This window comes from Pelmatolapia mariae, linkage group LG7 (assembly GCF_036321145.2).
Source record: "Pelmatolapia mariae isolate MD_Pm_ZW linkage group LG7, Pm_UMD_F_2, whole genome shotgun sequence".
In the NCBI taxonomy this organism is placed as follows: Eukaryota; Metazoa; Chordata; class Actinopteri; order Cichliformes; family Cichlidae; genus Pelmatolapia; species Pelmatolapia mariae.
Window position 1 is genome coordinate 6,272,636 of NC_086233.1, and position 16,989 is coordinate 6,289,624.

Sequence of the window (16,989 nt, forward strand, 5' to 3'; positions counted from 1 at the left end):
ATAGAAAAAAGTGCTTGTATGAATGGGAGAATGAGGCAAGTTGTATAAAGAGCTTTGAGTGCTCAATTTACCATTTGCATCAACAGTTATTAACTTTAGCCTGGCACTTTTTATGTGATCTTGCTAACCAACAGCAAAGATCACACTTGTAGAATCAGGATACACCACCTCATATGTGACGCCACTGTCAGTGCCTGCATCCCATGGGATGAGGTCTGTCTCCAGTCTCTGGACCCAGCCACACTCCTTGGTACAGAGGTCCTCTCCTGACAGCCCCACATTCCAGTCTGGGCTGGGCCCGAGCATGGTGAGGAAGGACATCAGGTGACGCGTCCGGTCTACGGAAAACTCTGCTGAGGGAGCTGCTCGCCTAGAAATGGTGGTGGAGAAAGAAACGACAGAAGGTAAATAATTCAAACCATACCCTAAGTATTACTGTAATGGTAGAGCATAATAATCTCATCATTATATCCAACATTCAGCTGTTGCCGTTTCAGTGAAAAACAGCCAGTTTTGATGTCATGACCTCTGATCTATGCTGCACTGCTAATTGCTCGATAATTGAGGCTCTAAAATATCCAATTAGCGACTGAAAATTGCTCATCGATACATATTCTCTTTGCACGTCCAAAAGGTAGTGAAAGCACTAAGCTATTCTGAATACAATAAAGTAAGCAATTTGAACTTTCTTTTAAAAAGACAAAACAAATCTTCTTAATTATCATGTATTAGTCAAGACATATGTGCAAACACAAATATTTCAGAATCACCTGACAAGTCTGCAAACAAAATACAACAAAATGAGCCAATGCTTCAGATGCCCAGTGAGTGTGTGGAGGTATAGCTGTGCAAGCATGTGTGCGAATGTTCTCATTAGTAAATATAATAGTGGCACAATATATCGCAAATGACAGACAACGCTAGGAGGGGTAATTAAACAGATGTTTGGTGAAAGATACAGTACATTAGTGTGTATATGTGTGTGCGTGTGTTCATGCTCATGCAGTGCTGAGGGCTACAATTGTGATAAGTTTCTAATTGCTCTTGAACTAATTCCAAAGAGAGCACAGGATGCCAGAGTGTGCAACTATTCAAGTGAGCCTGGCTTTTGAGAGGCGCATAAAGAAAACCATCATAAAACAATTACGAGTACGTTTATTAAAATGTATGCATTACATTACAATAGTATCTGAATTTTAATTATAATACAAAGTTCACTGAGTGTGTCAGAAATGAAACTTTTAGCCAACGTTTAAATACTTATCCTGCAAATTAAGAATTTAATACTGCTCATCAGGAAGATTAGCTTTAGTTTTTTTGTCATTCGTGGAGAGGTCACGATGTCTTGAAATTGCCACTTGGTAATCAGTAACAAAGACAGAAATATGAATCTCGTTCTGCTTTGTCTTTTGAAGACAAAGAAGTAAATCAATAAAAACTAATTCTTTGCCACGTTGCTTCAAACCAGACAGATTATTTTATGCTTTACAAAACAGACACTTTAAAATAATTTTGGCTTGAAGGAACAATCTTTTCAATTGGACAGATTGATTTAAGGCCTAGAAAATAACATATTTTTTATAAATTTACAAAACCAGGCATTTCAACTACAGGAGATGCAAACGGTCCTGCAAAACAAAGGTGCACCTACCAACAACAGTGGCCCGAGTTGGCCAAGCCAAAGATACATAAACATGGGGACAAAATTTTACATTCAGGAAAAAAAACATGCAAACGGCACTATTATGTCTGGTTAAATGTTCCCTAGTAAATACTGCATGTATAATGTATGAGGAAGTGAGATTAATGGGCTATTGAGATTTGTCTCCTAATGGAGACTCCCTTTAAACTTGGCTAACTCAACATGATAAATAACGGTAAACACATAACTCAGTCCCAATTTTGGTTTAATATCAGCTCCAAGCACCACATTTTCACTGCTTTCTTTCCTGGGGACATGTTGTAAGATAAGTATATATTTCCTGGTGAAGGAATACACATGCTACCTGGTAAGCCACACATTAGTAATAACACAAATGGAACCTTGCAGCAGGGCAAACTGTATGAGTCACAAATAGATGGTATAAAGGATGGTCGTAGCTTCTGGTTCAAAGGTGAAGCCAACATGGAAGTGGCTAAAACCTGACAGCCTTTTATTGGCCACCAGGTGGCGATACCTGTGGCTGCAAAAAGACTTTCAGTCCTCTAGAGCAGCGGTCCCCAATCGGTTTAATGTCAGACAATATTTTCACGGACCGGCCTTTAAGGTGTCGCAGATAAATACAACAAAATAAAATGATACGACCAAGGCAAAAACTGTGATGTGGTATTTTGTAAATATAATAATAAACGCAAATTCACTGTGTAATTGTGTAACTTTATTAGCAGCGTCCTCCTGAAATCCGCCAACAACACTGAGAGTAACATCCTCCTCTCTGCCCCTTAATCCTCTCTGGTCGCTATGGTAACGCGTAAATATTTCTTTCAAAATAAGACACACAATTACAACACGGGAAAAGACCCAGTGAAACCGAGATAATGATAAAAACCCTGAAAACCATAAATTTCCCACCCAAGGCTCAACTCTCGCGGCCCGGGGGTTGAGGACCACTGCTCTACAAGTCTGTGGGCTCAACCCCTCATTTTGGATCATACTAAATAACGCATCAAGTATATTCTGTAAATTTTAGACATTCTAATTTTGAAAAAGGATGATTAATCAGGAATTGCGTTCAGTTTCACAATCAGATCCAAGCCTCGGTCATCACATCCGGTTTCAAAGCAACAAGACCCTGTGAAACGCTCATCTCAAGGCTTCAAAATCAGACTTCACAAACCAGTGTCTGATATCACAGTAGCTACATCCATCTTTTATACAGTCTGTCGCATCACATTGTCACAGTAATTTACATTCATTTAGCTGGTCATGCATAAAATGTCCAAATGTGTGTTTTGTTTTGTTTTAGCTTGGCTCAAAGTTGCTGCTTTCATTCTACACTGCTATTAACTAAAGGTAGACCATCTATCAGCTAAGAAAAAAAAATCAATAAATACAATTAATTTCACTTTGATCGAGTCAAGAACTAAATTGATTTCCACTGTTATGAATTGAATGAATCAAATAGCCTATAATCAGTGTTCAAGTTTCAATTTTTCCACTCGAACGTTCAGCTTTCACACAAACAGTAAAATAAATATGTTCACTTGTAAACTCAAAAGATTAAGAATTTTCTGCAACACTGTTCTCTTATTTGCAACCAGTGTTGCTTATTGTTTTTAAATTGTTTGACCTTCTTTATATCACCTATTGACTTATAAAGTCTGTGTCTGAAGCGCTCCATCTGTCTGTTTTGTAGAGAAGAAGAGTCAAACGTCATATTAACCCAGATTAACAAAAAAAGTTTAAAAGTCAATAACTATGTTCAGGATACCCATTGTCTCTGACTGGGGTTCTTTTTTTTATCATTTTGTCAGCTAATACAAAGGTAAATAATAAATAATACACAAATAATTAGGTAATAATAAAGTAAAACAAAAACTTTAATCAAGAATTTAATTTTATGGCTGATGTTTCACAGGTTCAATTTAAATTTTCAATATTTCCAACCACATCTTTCCAAGATGCACCTCACCCTTGAGCAAAACTGACACTGAAGATATACTTACAGGTTGAGAGGCTGCCACGCAGGCCACTGAGCCTTCGTTTTAATGACGGTCAGTACTTCATCTCCCTGCAGAGAGAAAGACAGAGAGACATTTACAAGAAGTCATTTGTCACTAAATGGATGACTGTAAAGGGACAAAAAAGAAACATTGACAGAGAAAAGGACAAAATTGACAAATTGACATGACTGAGGGTGAGTACTCTCATCCAAGGACAGCAAAGCGTATTCCACTTTTCAAAGGCTTAAGAGCCTGGACAAAGTGTGTCTTATCGGGACAAAATGACTCGATGCTGTCTTATAATAGCTGTCTGTCATTCTAGCACAGAGCCACACTTTATACTCTGCGCAGCACCCACCACTCTCTATAGTCTCTCGGTAGCATTATGGCCACTTTATGGACCGCGCAACACATTATCTATCATAATGCATCTCATCCAATTATTCAGCCAAAAGCAGGAAGACAAATGACGAATTTAGTGTGGCGCAGCACTTGATTAGAACTGAATTGGAAAGTCGAAATGTGCCCTTTCTGCTTTAATAAGAGCCTTTATTGTGTTTTCTCCACCTCCATCTTTTGTCTCTTTCTCCTTAAAAGACAAACACACACAGACACACACATACACACACAACTGAATCAGTTTGGGATATGCCAAAACAAAAAAAAATCCCTTTTTCTGGTTGACTGAAGGTTCCACAGTCGCCTTGAAAGCCTCCTCTCTTCCTCTCTTCCCTGGGGCAGTGAGGAGAAAACAAGAGTGTGTGTGTTACTGCGTGCGCGTGCGTGTGTATCTTGGTTGGTTGGTTGTTGGGTGTGCGGGTGTTTGCATGTGTATGTACATGGAGGAAAACTGGTGTAGAAGCAAGTGTCCATCTTCTCTTCAGAGTAGCCCGGGGCTCTGTGACTTCTTTGGCTTCAGACCCCACCAACCTCCTCTCCCTCACACACACGCATACACGCACACGCACACGCACACACACACACACACACACACACACACACAAATACATGCACACGCAGATATTTATACGACTACAAAGAGCCAGAGGAGCAGAAATGCAGTGCCATCTCCAAAAGCTGCCACGATGGACTCAAAAGAGACAGACTCATAAATAGAAGGACACATGAGCCATGAACGGATAACCACACAGGAAGGTGTCATCCACAGAGACAGCAATAATATATGCGGGGTTTTTTTTCATATTTTCCCTTGAAGCAAATCTGCTTTTTGTGTTTCTTTCACGAATCCACAGTAGCTCCACAAAGTTCAATTAAAAACAAAAGCTTAGGAGAAAAACAATCTTGTCATGATGACAAAAAAAAAGTATCTTGATTGTATAATAGACAACAGAATGCTTTGATTTTATCATCCATCAGCATATTAATATACAAGCTCTCCTCGTTTATGTGGCGCTTTCTTCCAAAGTCATATAAGACAGGAAATGATCCATGCTACAGCAGCTTGGTGTGTCACTGAATACATTTTTTCCCTGTTGCTTTAATGAGACACAGAGCAATGACTCATTTCACATTTCAGTGTCATTTTAGTTTAACTTTAGCTACTGCTCTCACACTGACAGAGGATGGTTTAGGAAAATCCAACAAATCCTCATCACAGAGTCTAAAACAAAACCGTAGTGTCCCCATCAACTGGTAGCACAGAGATATGCAAAAAGGCTTCCATTAGAGCCTTGATACGATGGCAATGGCACAACTGGACACAGATAACTCTTTTTTAACAGCCTGATAAAGTCTGGATTTGGAAGCGAACTGGGTGGCAATAGAGAAAGCCACAACATTTGGGTGCTTTGAGTATTGCCCTTTAATTTGTGTTCACTCTGTTTAGCTGTGTTTGGGTTTACACACCACAAGCCAAGGAGTACTTTACAAGGATCCACATTTGATGAGTTCAGGGTGACCAAGCCGTCTCACTATTGCCAAAAAAACATGGTGTGTTCGGGTGCCAAGTACAGAGAACTGGAAAAACATTAACACATTTAATTACCAACATTTAGGGCCATTTAGTTTTGGATGATTAGGGACAAGTTATAGACAAAAGTTAGCGTCAGTTTGCAAGCAGACCAACGTTTACAGAAGATTTGAAGGGAGAGAACAACTAAAACCTATTTTACTGATAAAATGACAGTTTATTTGAGTTGCTGACTGGTTACCAACCAGTTTGTAGAAGATTATTATATTTCTTTTATTGTAAAAGTTAATAAATACTGTTTAGAACATTTATAAATATGTAAGGTTATTTTAAAGGTAAACCAGACATTTATAAGACTTTTTACTAGTTATTTATCCATGCATACAAAAAGTAGTTGGTTAAGTTTTTCAAAAGATTGGGTTTTTGGTTCAAACATGATGTGTGTGGAGTGAGACTGGTCACACTTTTGCACCTCGTGTGCATCTCTGAGACATCAGCAGCTTGGACTAAATGGAAATGACACAGGGCTCGCTGACCTGGCAAGAGGGATTCTCGTGATCTTGTGAATCGGATAAAGAATCCAGCTGCCTCAGATGGTAACGGGTCAAAGTTGTCCAGCAAAGAAGGAAAGAAAAATGCACGTGGCTCATTTTGAAAAGCAGTTTCAGCATCTTTTCATATAGTTTTGCAGACTTCTTATGCCCAACAAAATTCAGTATTTGATCTAATGTAATGGTTCAGTCCAGGCTTTAGGAGACAACAAAGTCGTCTGTGGAAAGGTTGAAGTAATCAACACTGGTACTGTTTTAATATTTAAGTCCAACTGAATCCCTCAAATAAAAGAAATTACATAGGTTTTCACACCAAGGAGAAGGTGGGTGAAGGATGCACTAAACATATTATGTACATTATGTACTTTTTTCCTGTTCAAATTACGGATAATAGGCTACTAGTTCTTAATACGAATAAACTAAACATGACTAAACATTTGTCTCTGTTTCATCTTTCTTGTTTAAACATGAGAAACTCAGTAATTACACAATTTATACTTTCAAGAAACACATTCTCAGGATAAACATGATGAAGGCATTTTTCTCTGTCGTTCTTTCACCATCTGCCATTACCAGACACTCTGAATGTTTTGGTTCAATTTAGGCTAAAAGAAACAGCACCCTGTTCTTGTGAAACACTCCTGCACATTTTATGGCAGACCTCAGCCAATATCACATAATGCAAAATGCTTTGTGGAGGCTCATAGGAGATGCAAATCTTCCTGTAATGGTCTTGTTTGTTTATGGCAATTATCGTAATGGCACAAAATGACTGTGATTTAGTAATGTTTAAATGCACATTACATTTTCACGAATGTTTTCGAGGAGAAGAGAAACAGGAGAACAGAAGGACAAGGACACGGATTTAGAGACGCTTGTTGGGTAAGGACAGAAAACAGGAGGGAAAGATTCTGGAGGAAGAAGGAGAAAAACGACAAGCATTCATAAAGTGAGACAAGGAGGACGAAAGGAGAGAGATTTTAAAAAGAGCAAGGCAGGAAATGAGAAGACTGATTTAATGGTGGAAGAAAATGACAATCTGAGAGGCTACGGACAGGATAGAGCTTAAAAAGAGACGCACACATACATTTAGTTTGATTAAAATGACCTTACCTTCATCACACTTTCCTAGCATAATAACTACTCCCTCCATGCTTGTTTTGTTCTATATTACATTTCCTCAGGTTTGGGAAGCCTTTTCAAAACAATAGCATAAGCTATTTAGGGGCAGGTTAAAGTAAAGACTGCTTTGTTTTTTTTTTTTTTTAATTTGTCACTAGCCTAAATTTTTGGTAATCTTGACCATGCCATGATCATAAAAGATGGATTTTGCTATTGTAAAACAGCATCTCAGGGAGTAGTTTATTGAGGACTTGAGACACAATGAATCAATTCTCTGCACAGTTAAACTAGGCTGATCGGCATCTGATTCTAGGTACATACCTATGTAATGTACAGATATGAGACTGGTATTTAGTTGTCATCTAATTTTTTGGAAGGAGAAAATTCAAAAGCAGGCAGCAGGAACAAACAGGAATTAGGATAAGTGAGAAACAAGGAGCAAGGTGGCTGGTGATGAACCAAACAGCCAAAAGATTAGGCTGCTGACAGGTGAAGTGACTAACACTGATTATCTTGTTGCAATGGCATCTGTCAAGGGGTGAATTACATTAGACAGCAAGCGAAAAGTCAGTTCTTGAAGCTGATGTGACAGAAGCCCAAAAAAATGGACAAACATGAGGGATCTGGGCAACTCTGACAAGGACCAAATTATGATGGAACACCCCCATATCTCAACATGTCAGCATGTAGCTGCTTTGGCTATATGAGAGGGACCTCCGCAATAGAAGGAAGGTGGTTTTATGGTGATGATTGACTGGTGTACACTACAGATCCAGTGGAAACTGTACTCCAACACACTGTATTCAAGTTTAGTTAAATGCTTAAGTAAATATGTTGACATGTTCACTGTAAGAAATCAATGTTTTTCTCTTTAATATTTAACTTGTCCGCCTTGGAAGCCTACTTTGGGTAACCCTTGTTTCTGTTTTCTGAATTGAATGGTTCAGTCATATTTCTGGTCTGATTCCTGAACAAAATAACCGGGTGTTAGTGAGGTTGACCTCTGCTTATACAGCTTACAAGGGCTTCTCCTGGAATGAGGTGGTCATTAAATGGTCATCAAACCACGTCTTTATTAATATATACCGAGGTGTCAAAGCTCACCATTAAGACTACAGGGGAGGTGGTCAAAACTTATCTTTATGGGGAGAAAAGTTAAGAAAGATTCCATTTTAATCAAAGTTTAGTATCCTACTTTACTAACCCCACTAATCCTAAAGTAAAGTGCAGGCTAATGAGTTACAATAGGTCTTACATATCAACTACAACACTGGAAATCGATGAATCCAGTCTCAGCTGGATTTCATGCATTTGAACCAACAATTCATCAGACATCTCAAAACTGTCAACCTCATGACATACCTAAGTCATCACTGGTGATAACCCCAACTCTCACCTTAGGCTACCAGAATATTTCAGTTTTGTTTTTATTAAATTCTTCTTTCAAGTCTTAGCACTGCGGAACAAAGAAAATAATAATTCTAACTGAAATCCATCAAAAACTATTTTACTATCCCCCCCCCCAAAAAAAAAACTAGGGTTCGGGTAAAAACAAATAGCGTTAGGATAGGGTAAGACTTTGGCTTATTACCTACGATGACCTCAGAGTGTTCATGGCAATAGTTTTAACAAATGTCACTGGTGTAAAAGTACAGGTCGGTTCTATCTCTGTGTGTAAAGTCAGGGCTGAAGACAAAACCGCTTGCTGGTTTGTCTAGACTCTAACTTTAAGTTAAATTAAATTAAAGCTATCCAGAAACTAACTATTGTTACACTTTGGTTGATGAAAGCTCCCTCCTACAGTCTTTTCATTAGTAATACAGGCAAAGGAAAGGTAGACGAGACGCCTTTGGGAAGTAAACAGTTAGCAGGTGAATGAATCTTCTCTGCCACAGCCTTTTGTAAATGAATTAGAGTCTTGCTCTGTTAAGTTGCTAGGGTGGCTAATTTTACCACTTAAAGTGAGAGTTGAATGGGCTACTGTACTGAAGTGCCAGAGTAACACAGTATTAGACGTCCACACAGACATACAGGTTGGCTAAAAACATACATGCAGAGAACTATAATAGTTTTATTACAATACATTTCTTCTTTTCGCCTAATCAACATCACAACATTTTTTAATGTCTTCCACATAGATGCCCATTTACTCATGTGTGCAAAGTGTTGAACTGAGAACACACTCTTGGGTGAGCGCTGCTCTGTCGGAGACTTGATGTCATTCGTGTTCTGTCAGACTCTACAGCAGCAGGTGTCACAGCAGTGAAGAAAAAGCTGAGGCCCAGGACACATATTACAGCAAAATTACAAAGATTAGTGAGTGACACTGCTGGCAAACGCTTGGGCACACGGAGCCGAGGCGAAAACTGGAGGAAAATAGTGCTGTGACTCACTGCTGTCCATGCGGCATCTGAGCTGTGACAGCAAATATAACGTCTATATCTGGACAATCAGACTGATGGATGGGAAAAATGGTGACAGGGTAAAAGCAAGAGACAGCGACAGAGATCTAGAGCGATGCCGACAAGATGGATAAATATAAAAGCAGAGATGGAAGCGCACCCGACGAGCCGGTGTGTTGCATATTTTTACCAAATTAAAAACTGAATGATGAAGGCAGACGTCGAGAACTAATGTTTCCCATTAGGGCAAAAAAAGCTTTTAAAGTCAGTTCAGCCATCAATAAATAAAACAGGAAATAGCCAGGGGTTGAAATGTTTTTGCAGTATAATAATTAAGAAAATCATCCCACGATTGTCCAGAATGGTTTCTGCATCTTGAATCACAATAGCTAAATGGCCAAGGAGGTTCATAAATGTTCACAGACTTGTTGACATAGCAGAACTTCAACCTTCAGCCTATACTCTGATGAAGGCTGTAAGGTCTTAATCAGTTATGCCAGTCATGTGTGAAGATTTGATCACTTACTAAAAAGCTGATGCACAGGGAGAGATGCCTCAATCTTTGCTCATCCAGTGTCAGGTGTGTTTATGACCTTTTAACCTTTTCTCAGAAAGGAGTTTCAAGTTTTGATTTTAAGCATTGGTCTGCCAATACTGTGTCTCAATGCATCTTTTTTACATTACATTTTACAGCCACATATAATCATCAGCATCAAAAGAAGACACATAAACTGTTATAAGACTTTTTCAGTCATTAACAAAGACTTAAATTCAGCCTAATTTTATAAATCAATACATATTTAACCAGCAAGCAATTGTGTTGTACTGCTGTACTGTTGTATCAAAACGCAAATGCAACCTTTTTGTTTTTTTGAATTCATTTTGGATTATGAAATGATTACGATCAGTGCATTCACTTCAGGTACACACACTACCATCAGATAGCAAAAAGTCATTTGTAGTGAAAAAGTGTTTGTCCTGTTTTTTGGCATATTTGTCACATGTTTTAGAAAGTAAGTAAATAAAAAATGCAGTTTTTAAAAGACAATTTAATTTATTAAGAGAGAATGTTATACAATACAAGTATAGGAAAGAAATGAATCCAACCAGGAATTTCATCTCATTCTCCAACGTGAGAGAAGAAATGAGACGTATGTCAGACAAGTCTTCTGGGCTCGGAAGAAGGGGGAGGAGTCAATAAGATGGGTAGTGTTTGCTGAAGAAATGTCTCTGAGAAGGTTAGGTTGAAGTTAAAGCATGTATGTAAAGCATCTTAAAATAATCTCAGGTTAGGGTTGTGTCTGCTTTCTGCAATAAAACAGTTGCAGTACCATAGCTATTATCTGGAGTCACGTTCCTGTCTACCTGTTCAAAGCTCCACCAAAACTAGTTGGGATTGCAAAATGCTCCACTACTTATATATGTAATGATCAGCTGCCTTTCACAGCTAAAAACAATGCCTGAACCAAAATACACTCCCACTCAACTCACAGACAGTTGGGCAGGAACTTGGGGTCATATTTTGATTATATTTTATCGATATTTAGTGTAATTTTCTCACAGACAGAGTAATCCTTCAGCACTGATTTCCAAGACAACAAAAAGCTACAAAAGTCCACATTCTGGGGCACGTGGGGCAGAAACAAAAGTCCATGTCCTTTTGGGGATTGCTTTTTTTTTTTTTTTTAACACTTCTTTAGTCCTTTCTGAGTCTTGGCTACACAAATTTGCCTCCTTGGATACTATGATTATGTGTCCATTGACAGTGACAACACCAGCTGAGTAAACTGGTGGAGAGCAGCTGTGCTTGAAATTTCATATTTGTGGTGCAATAAAAAGGTAGAACTGGAGCCCCGTCGGTGTGCAACCCGTTCATCTTTTTCTTTTTGTCGTCTGCTTGTTTTCAGCCCAGCATCTGCTCTCATTTTGTTGTCAATATATATTTATTTTTGTATTGTTCATACAACATACAACTGGTACAGCTACCAGGTGTTCAGCTGAAATCAGTCCATGTAAACATTTGGATTATAACGCAGATTGAACCAGTTGGGTCTGAAAAAAACAGCCAGTCATATTAGTTGGTAATTTAAAATGCCAAATCAATCCTGCAAAAACAAAAACTAAACTAAAAAAAACATTACCAAAGGTGAAGAAACAAAGATACAGAAGGATCCTAGACTTAAATAACACAATAACCAAACTGTTTTGAGAAGGATTTTTAAGACTGGAATCAATAAAGATACTTGGTGATTTAAAAATCCAATATAATTTTTTATATTTTTTTCTTTAGACACATGAATGAGTTCAGGATATTGCCAAATGGCTAATATTGACCGATATAGCCACCCTCCCCATATATAGGCTCTAGTTGCCATGGCGATATTACACATTGTTTGAGTGATAACGTAGTAACATAAAACAATGATCCTTGGCGATATGTGTCCTGTCACTTATCAACCATCTTTGAAACACCTCCGGGGAGTTATCTGCAAGCCAATCTCTCAACTGGGAGGGAATTATATATTCTGTTACACTATCCAATGGGACATAACTTCTTGTACAGGATCACCAGTCAAGTCTGGTAAAAATATCGTCAAAAGTCACAAAATAGTAGTTGTAAAGGTTTTATTCCCAGCACAACAACAGGTTAACATCCTTCCTACTTTTAATAGTTTAATAACTTTTTAGGGACAGGTGGGACAACCCTCATCTCAGCAAATCAGTTAGTAGTTCAGTACATAAGTGGCAATTATTGAGAAATGCATTGATGGAGGAAGAGGGCGTAGACTCTAGAAAGAATAGCTTGTAGCAGTTTATTTAAAATAAATACATAAATAAAAATAAGTTGCCTAATATGAGCTCGTTCATTTTAACCTGCACAAACTGAACTTAGAGTTATTCCCTGTGAACATCATCACTTTTAATTATCCGATCAAACGTTATCACTAAAACATCCATTTCCAAGGTGTAAAGTATACTTTGTTGCTCCTACATTTAAGCTGCCCAGCACCCAATAATGGAGCCAGTCAAGCGTAGTATTAAATATCAATTTTTTTTAACTTGATCAAAACACGAATCAGCAGAGGGGATTAACGTGCACGAGAGGATTGCATTGTAACTAGAGCTGCAACGATTCATTGAGCAATTCAAAGAACTCGATAATAAAGAATTCTGGACACAAATTCTTTGCTGCGATGCTTCATTTAACACATGGCTCTGTACCGCGCCGATGTATTAAACGATGTAAATGTGAGCATTTCACCCACATTCATGACTAAAAACAGAGCTGCAGAAGTACAAATACGTCAGTACTGGACCTGAGTAGAATTTTTTTTAGGTATCTGTACTTTACTTGAGTATTTATTTTTTTAATAGTTTGACACAGATTTATTATATATACACACACATATATATATATATATAAAAAAAAAATATATATATATATATATATATATTAGGGGTGCAACAATACTCGTATCGACATTGAACCGTTCGATACAGTGCTTTCGGTTCGGTACACATATGTATCGAACAATACAAAATTTTTAATTTATTTTATCAACTTTTCCTCTGACGATGCTGTCTGTGTTGAGAGCTCAGTGGATCTGCGTTCGACTTATCCGCCTAGGCTGCACTGTCGAGCGCAGATCCACTGAGCGCAGCGCAAGCTAGCAAGACAGAAGTTGCTCGTTGCAACTTGGCAAACTGAACCTCCCCCACCCTCATTCAGATCTGGCCTTTGGAACTATTTTGGTCTTCATGTGAAGTATGACCCTGATGGTAAGCGCATCATGGACAAAAGTAAAACAGTATGTCGGATGTGCCATGCAACGCTCAATTACATTGGTGGGAACTAGTGCGTTAGCGCAGTTAGCTTGTTAACGTGTTGACGCCGTCCAGCCCCACGCACGGGGCGATCCGCGGTAGCTCGTTAACGGAGATTTGCCGTGTTGTGGCGTTAACGTCATTTCAACGAGATTAACGCTGACGGCACTAGTGGGAACACAACGAATATGACTGCACATTTACGCCGACATCATCCTAGTGCGAAGACAAGTGGAAGCAGACAAAAACAACAAGCACGCATGCTACAAACTTTACCCGAGTCATTTAGACCGCTGTTAGCACATGATTCTCCTTATGGGGACCTGATATGTTTAATATGCTGCTGAGAATATAGCCCAGAAGAAGCGTATAGTATAGCTTTTATTTCGGAAAGAGCCATTTGTCTGTAATAAACTCTCTTTTTCCAAAGATGAGTGATTTCTCGATCAGATAGATTTATTACTTTGTTTCAGCAACATTAAATTTAAAAACTGTACTTTTGAGTTAAAATATATATTTATAATTTTAATAAATGACAAATTAAAAAGGCATGAACATTTTTTTGTATCGAAAAAATATCGAACCGTGACAACAAAGTATCGAACCGAACCGAACCGTGAATTTTGTGTATCGTTGCACCCCTAACATATACATATACACCTTTATTTGACTTTCATTGTACTTGAGATTATTTATATATTTTTGTATTTAAGAAAATGTTTTCTTAAAAAAATTAATTTTAATATAGCATGTAAAAACAATCAAAGGGCTGAGTTGTTGTTTTTTTGACTTATTTTACTTATTTTTTGACGTTATTTGCAGTTATTAAACTGTAAAGCACTGTAATTTTTGTGTCTTTTCTCTTTTGAATAGTTATTATTGCTCATTAATAACACAATAATTAATAAGAATAAGAATAATTATTAAGAATAAGAATTTCTTATGCGATTACTCGATGGGATAACCAATAGATTATTCGAGTATTATAATAATCTATAGCAGCAGTCCTAAGTGTAACACTTACAGATTTTGGAGTACATTTTCTTTGTCAGCTAGATTGAAACATACTCATGTGCACAGGACAGAGGCAGACACACAGGCAGCCTGCAGCATTCCTTCCCAAATCCCCTCAGTGATCTCAGTTCTGCCCACTTATCACTCAGCTCACTTTGGAATGAAGTTTTGTCTGCAGGGACTCTGCGACAAGAGGCTCTGTATTGTCTTTCCAAACTTGGTCTAATAAAGGAAAATGAGTCTGGGGACTCTGGGAAAAGGTGTCTAATAAAAAATCAACACTGCACTAATGCAATTACAATTGCATAGGGGCTGTGGAACTGTAACTCAGTCGGATAAAATTCCCAGCTTAGGTCAAAGTGTGGGAACACACACACACACAAACACACATCCTCTTCTCACATACACATGCTGCACAAAACCCCACTCAGGAAACCCATTTTGGTTTTAGGTAAAGGTGAGTGCACGATGAAACAATCTAACCTTTTAGAAACAGCAATTCTCATCATCTTACAGGATATATCTTCAGTCATTTCTCAGATATTATCTTGCTTACACACACAGTATCTCAGCTCAGGAGGTTATTTATCAACCATCTGCGACATCGATATAAAGCCATGGGGCATTTCACATCATCTGTCCAATTACATTGTAATTTACTTGTCCCTCAAGCTAGGTGCTGTAATTGTACTATACAATATAGCAACCAGTGTTCCCCTACAGCAAAACCAAGAACAGATTTCAAATAAACAAAGCCAATATCTCCTTTCCCCTGAAGACTCACAAATCAATCATATAATGTGTTTTTTTTTCCCCAAGACAACTGATGGACTGTGACAGTGAAATGTTTTGTGCTTTAAATGTTTCTCATTTTAATTTTGCTTCTGGAAAGTTTGTTCACTTCCGTGTACATGTAAAACCCATCATAACTCATGTTCCAGCAATTTGTGTTAAATTTTAATACTTCACATAAAACACACATATTGGATGTCAGCGTTCAAAATCAAAGTAATGGAGCAATAGAAACCACATTAGAAGTGAGACTTTACGACTGCGTTTCTAATTGTAATGATGCTACTGGCAAATGTTGTAATGTCAGCATATTAAAACACGCTGTTTTATTTGATGCTGCCAATTAAAATCCTGGTGTTAGTACAGAGAAAGAATTCCCGATGGTTTAGGATTTATAGGCGTTAGATCTGCTGTGACAGCAAAAACCACACCCACTGTTTTTAAAGCCACAAAATCTAAAATCTGAGGCAATAACCGATAACACTGAGTATCCACAAGAAAGGTTGAAGAAGAAGAGCAAGGGGAAGGGGGTGGTTGACCAGGCAAATTACAGCTTTGGCACAGCGTCCTGGCTGGATTAGTGAAGCCTGGAAAAAAAATCTCAGGGGACAGAGATTTGTCACATTGGAGAGGAAAAGTTCCTAGCAAGGATAGTAGAATGGGACCAGAACTATCAACCACAAGATTATTTGACGACTAGGCCTCTCTGAATCAGTTTTCTGATCCAGTTAAAGTTGTTAGTTCCATCCTTGTTACTTGTTTTCATTTAAAAACACTAGTAGCTTACTTTGGGCATGTTTGGATCTCAGGAATAGCCTTCTCTGAGATGAATACAAAACGTCCTGTTAACTCTTGATCAGAACAAAGACCATCTTTTGAAAACCCAACATCCTGTCAGAAGCTAGAACAGACTCAAACACTCTTTCAGATACATCAGCATATAGGGTTGGCACAACAAACAGCAAAACAGCAACTATCTCAGTTCCCTCCACTTTGGTTTCCTTGTTTCTATCTCACAGCTCCACAGTTAATAACCATTTTGCCAATTATAACATCACCTCATGAGATCAGTGGGTCCCACGCTGTAATCAAAGAGACGGCCTGAAAGAGCTGATAAATGGGCTGTTCCGGTAAACTCTGCAACACAGTTCCAGCTGTGAAAACAATGCTTAATGCGGGCTGGCCCCTAGTCGGAAGCCTTACCAATGATATTAAAACCTAGTGCTGAATGTAGTGTCACATGTAATCTAGAGATGGTTTGACAGAGTAGAACAAATGCACTGAATCAGTTAAGCAATCTCCTTTGTCAGAAAAACCCAATTTCTTTTCCACTTACAGTCACAAGATTGACCCAGAGAACCATATTAGAGACACGCTAGCTGCTTTTAGACCAAACAGGTCTGGGTGCTACTTGGGGGAAAGTACTCAACTTGAGAAGTCACCTGGGAACTAAATATCTTTTAAGCCTTTTTCTGTTTGCATACCCTCTACTAACAGGAAGAGTGAAATCGTGCAATAGCCGACCAGCTGCTGGTAAAGCAAAGTCACCTCTGATTGTCCCTTACTTTCTAATCCTTGTGTGGGTTCTCTCCGAGTGCTCCAGGTTCCTCAAAAAATCCATACTCATGCATTAAATAGGTTAACTGATATTTCTAAATTAGCCCTCTCTGTCAGCTCTGTAATAGACTGG

At 38.3% G+C, this 16,989-nt stretch overlaps 1 protein-coding gene across 1 annotated transcript in view; it reads right to left on the reverse strand.

Moving 5' to 3' along the window:
* Window positions 1-16,989, reverse strand: part of LOC134630417 (spondin-1-like) — a 110,991-nt gene that overhangs the window by 25,748 nt on the left and 68,254 nt on the right. Inside the window, exons 7-8 of the mRNA XM_063477684.1 lie at window positions 3,667-3,731; window positions 169-370 (exon numbers count right to left, since the gene is read on the reverse strand). Coding sequence (XP_063333754.1) covers window positions 169-370; window positions 3,667-3,731 — 267 coding nt within the window. The remainder of the gene's footprint in view (window positions 1-168; window positions 371-3,666; window positions 3,732-16,989) is intronic.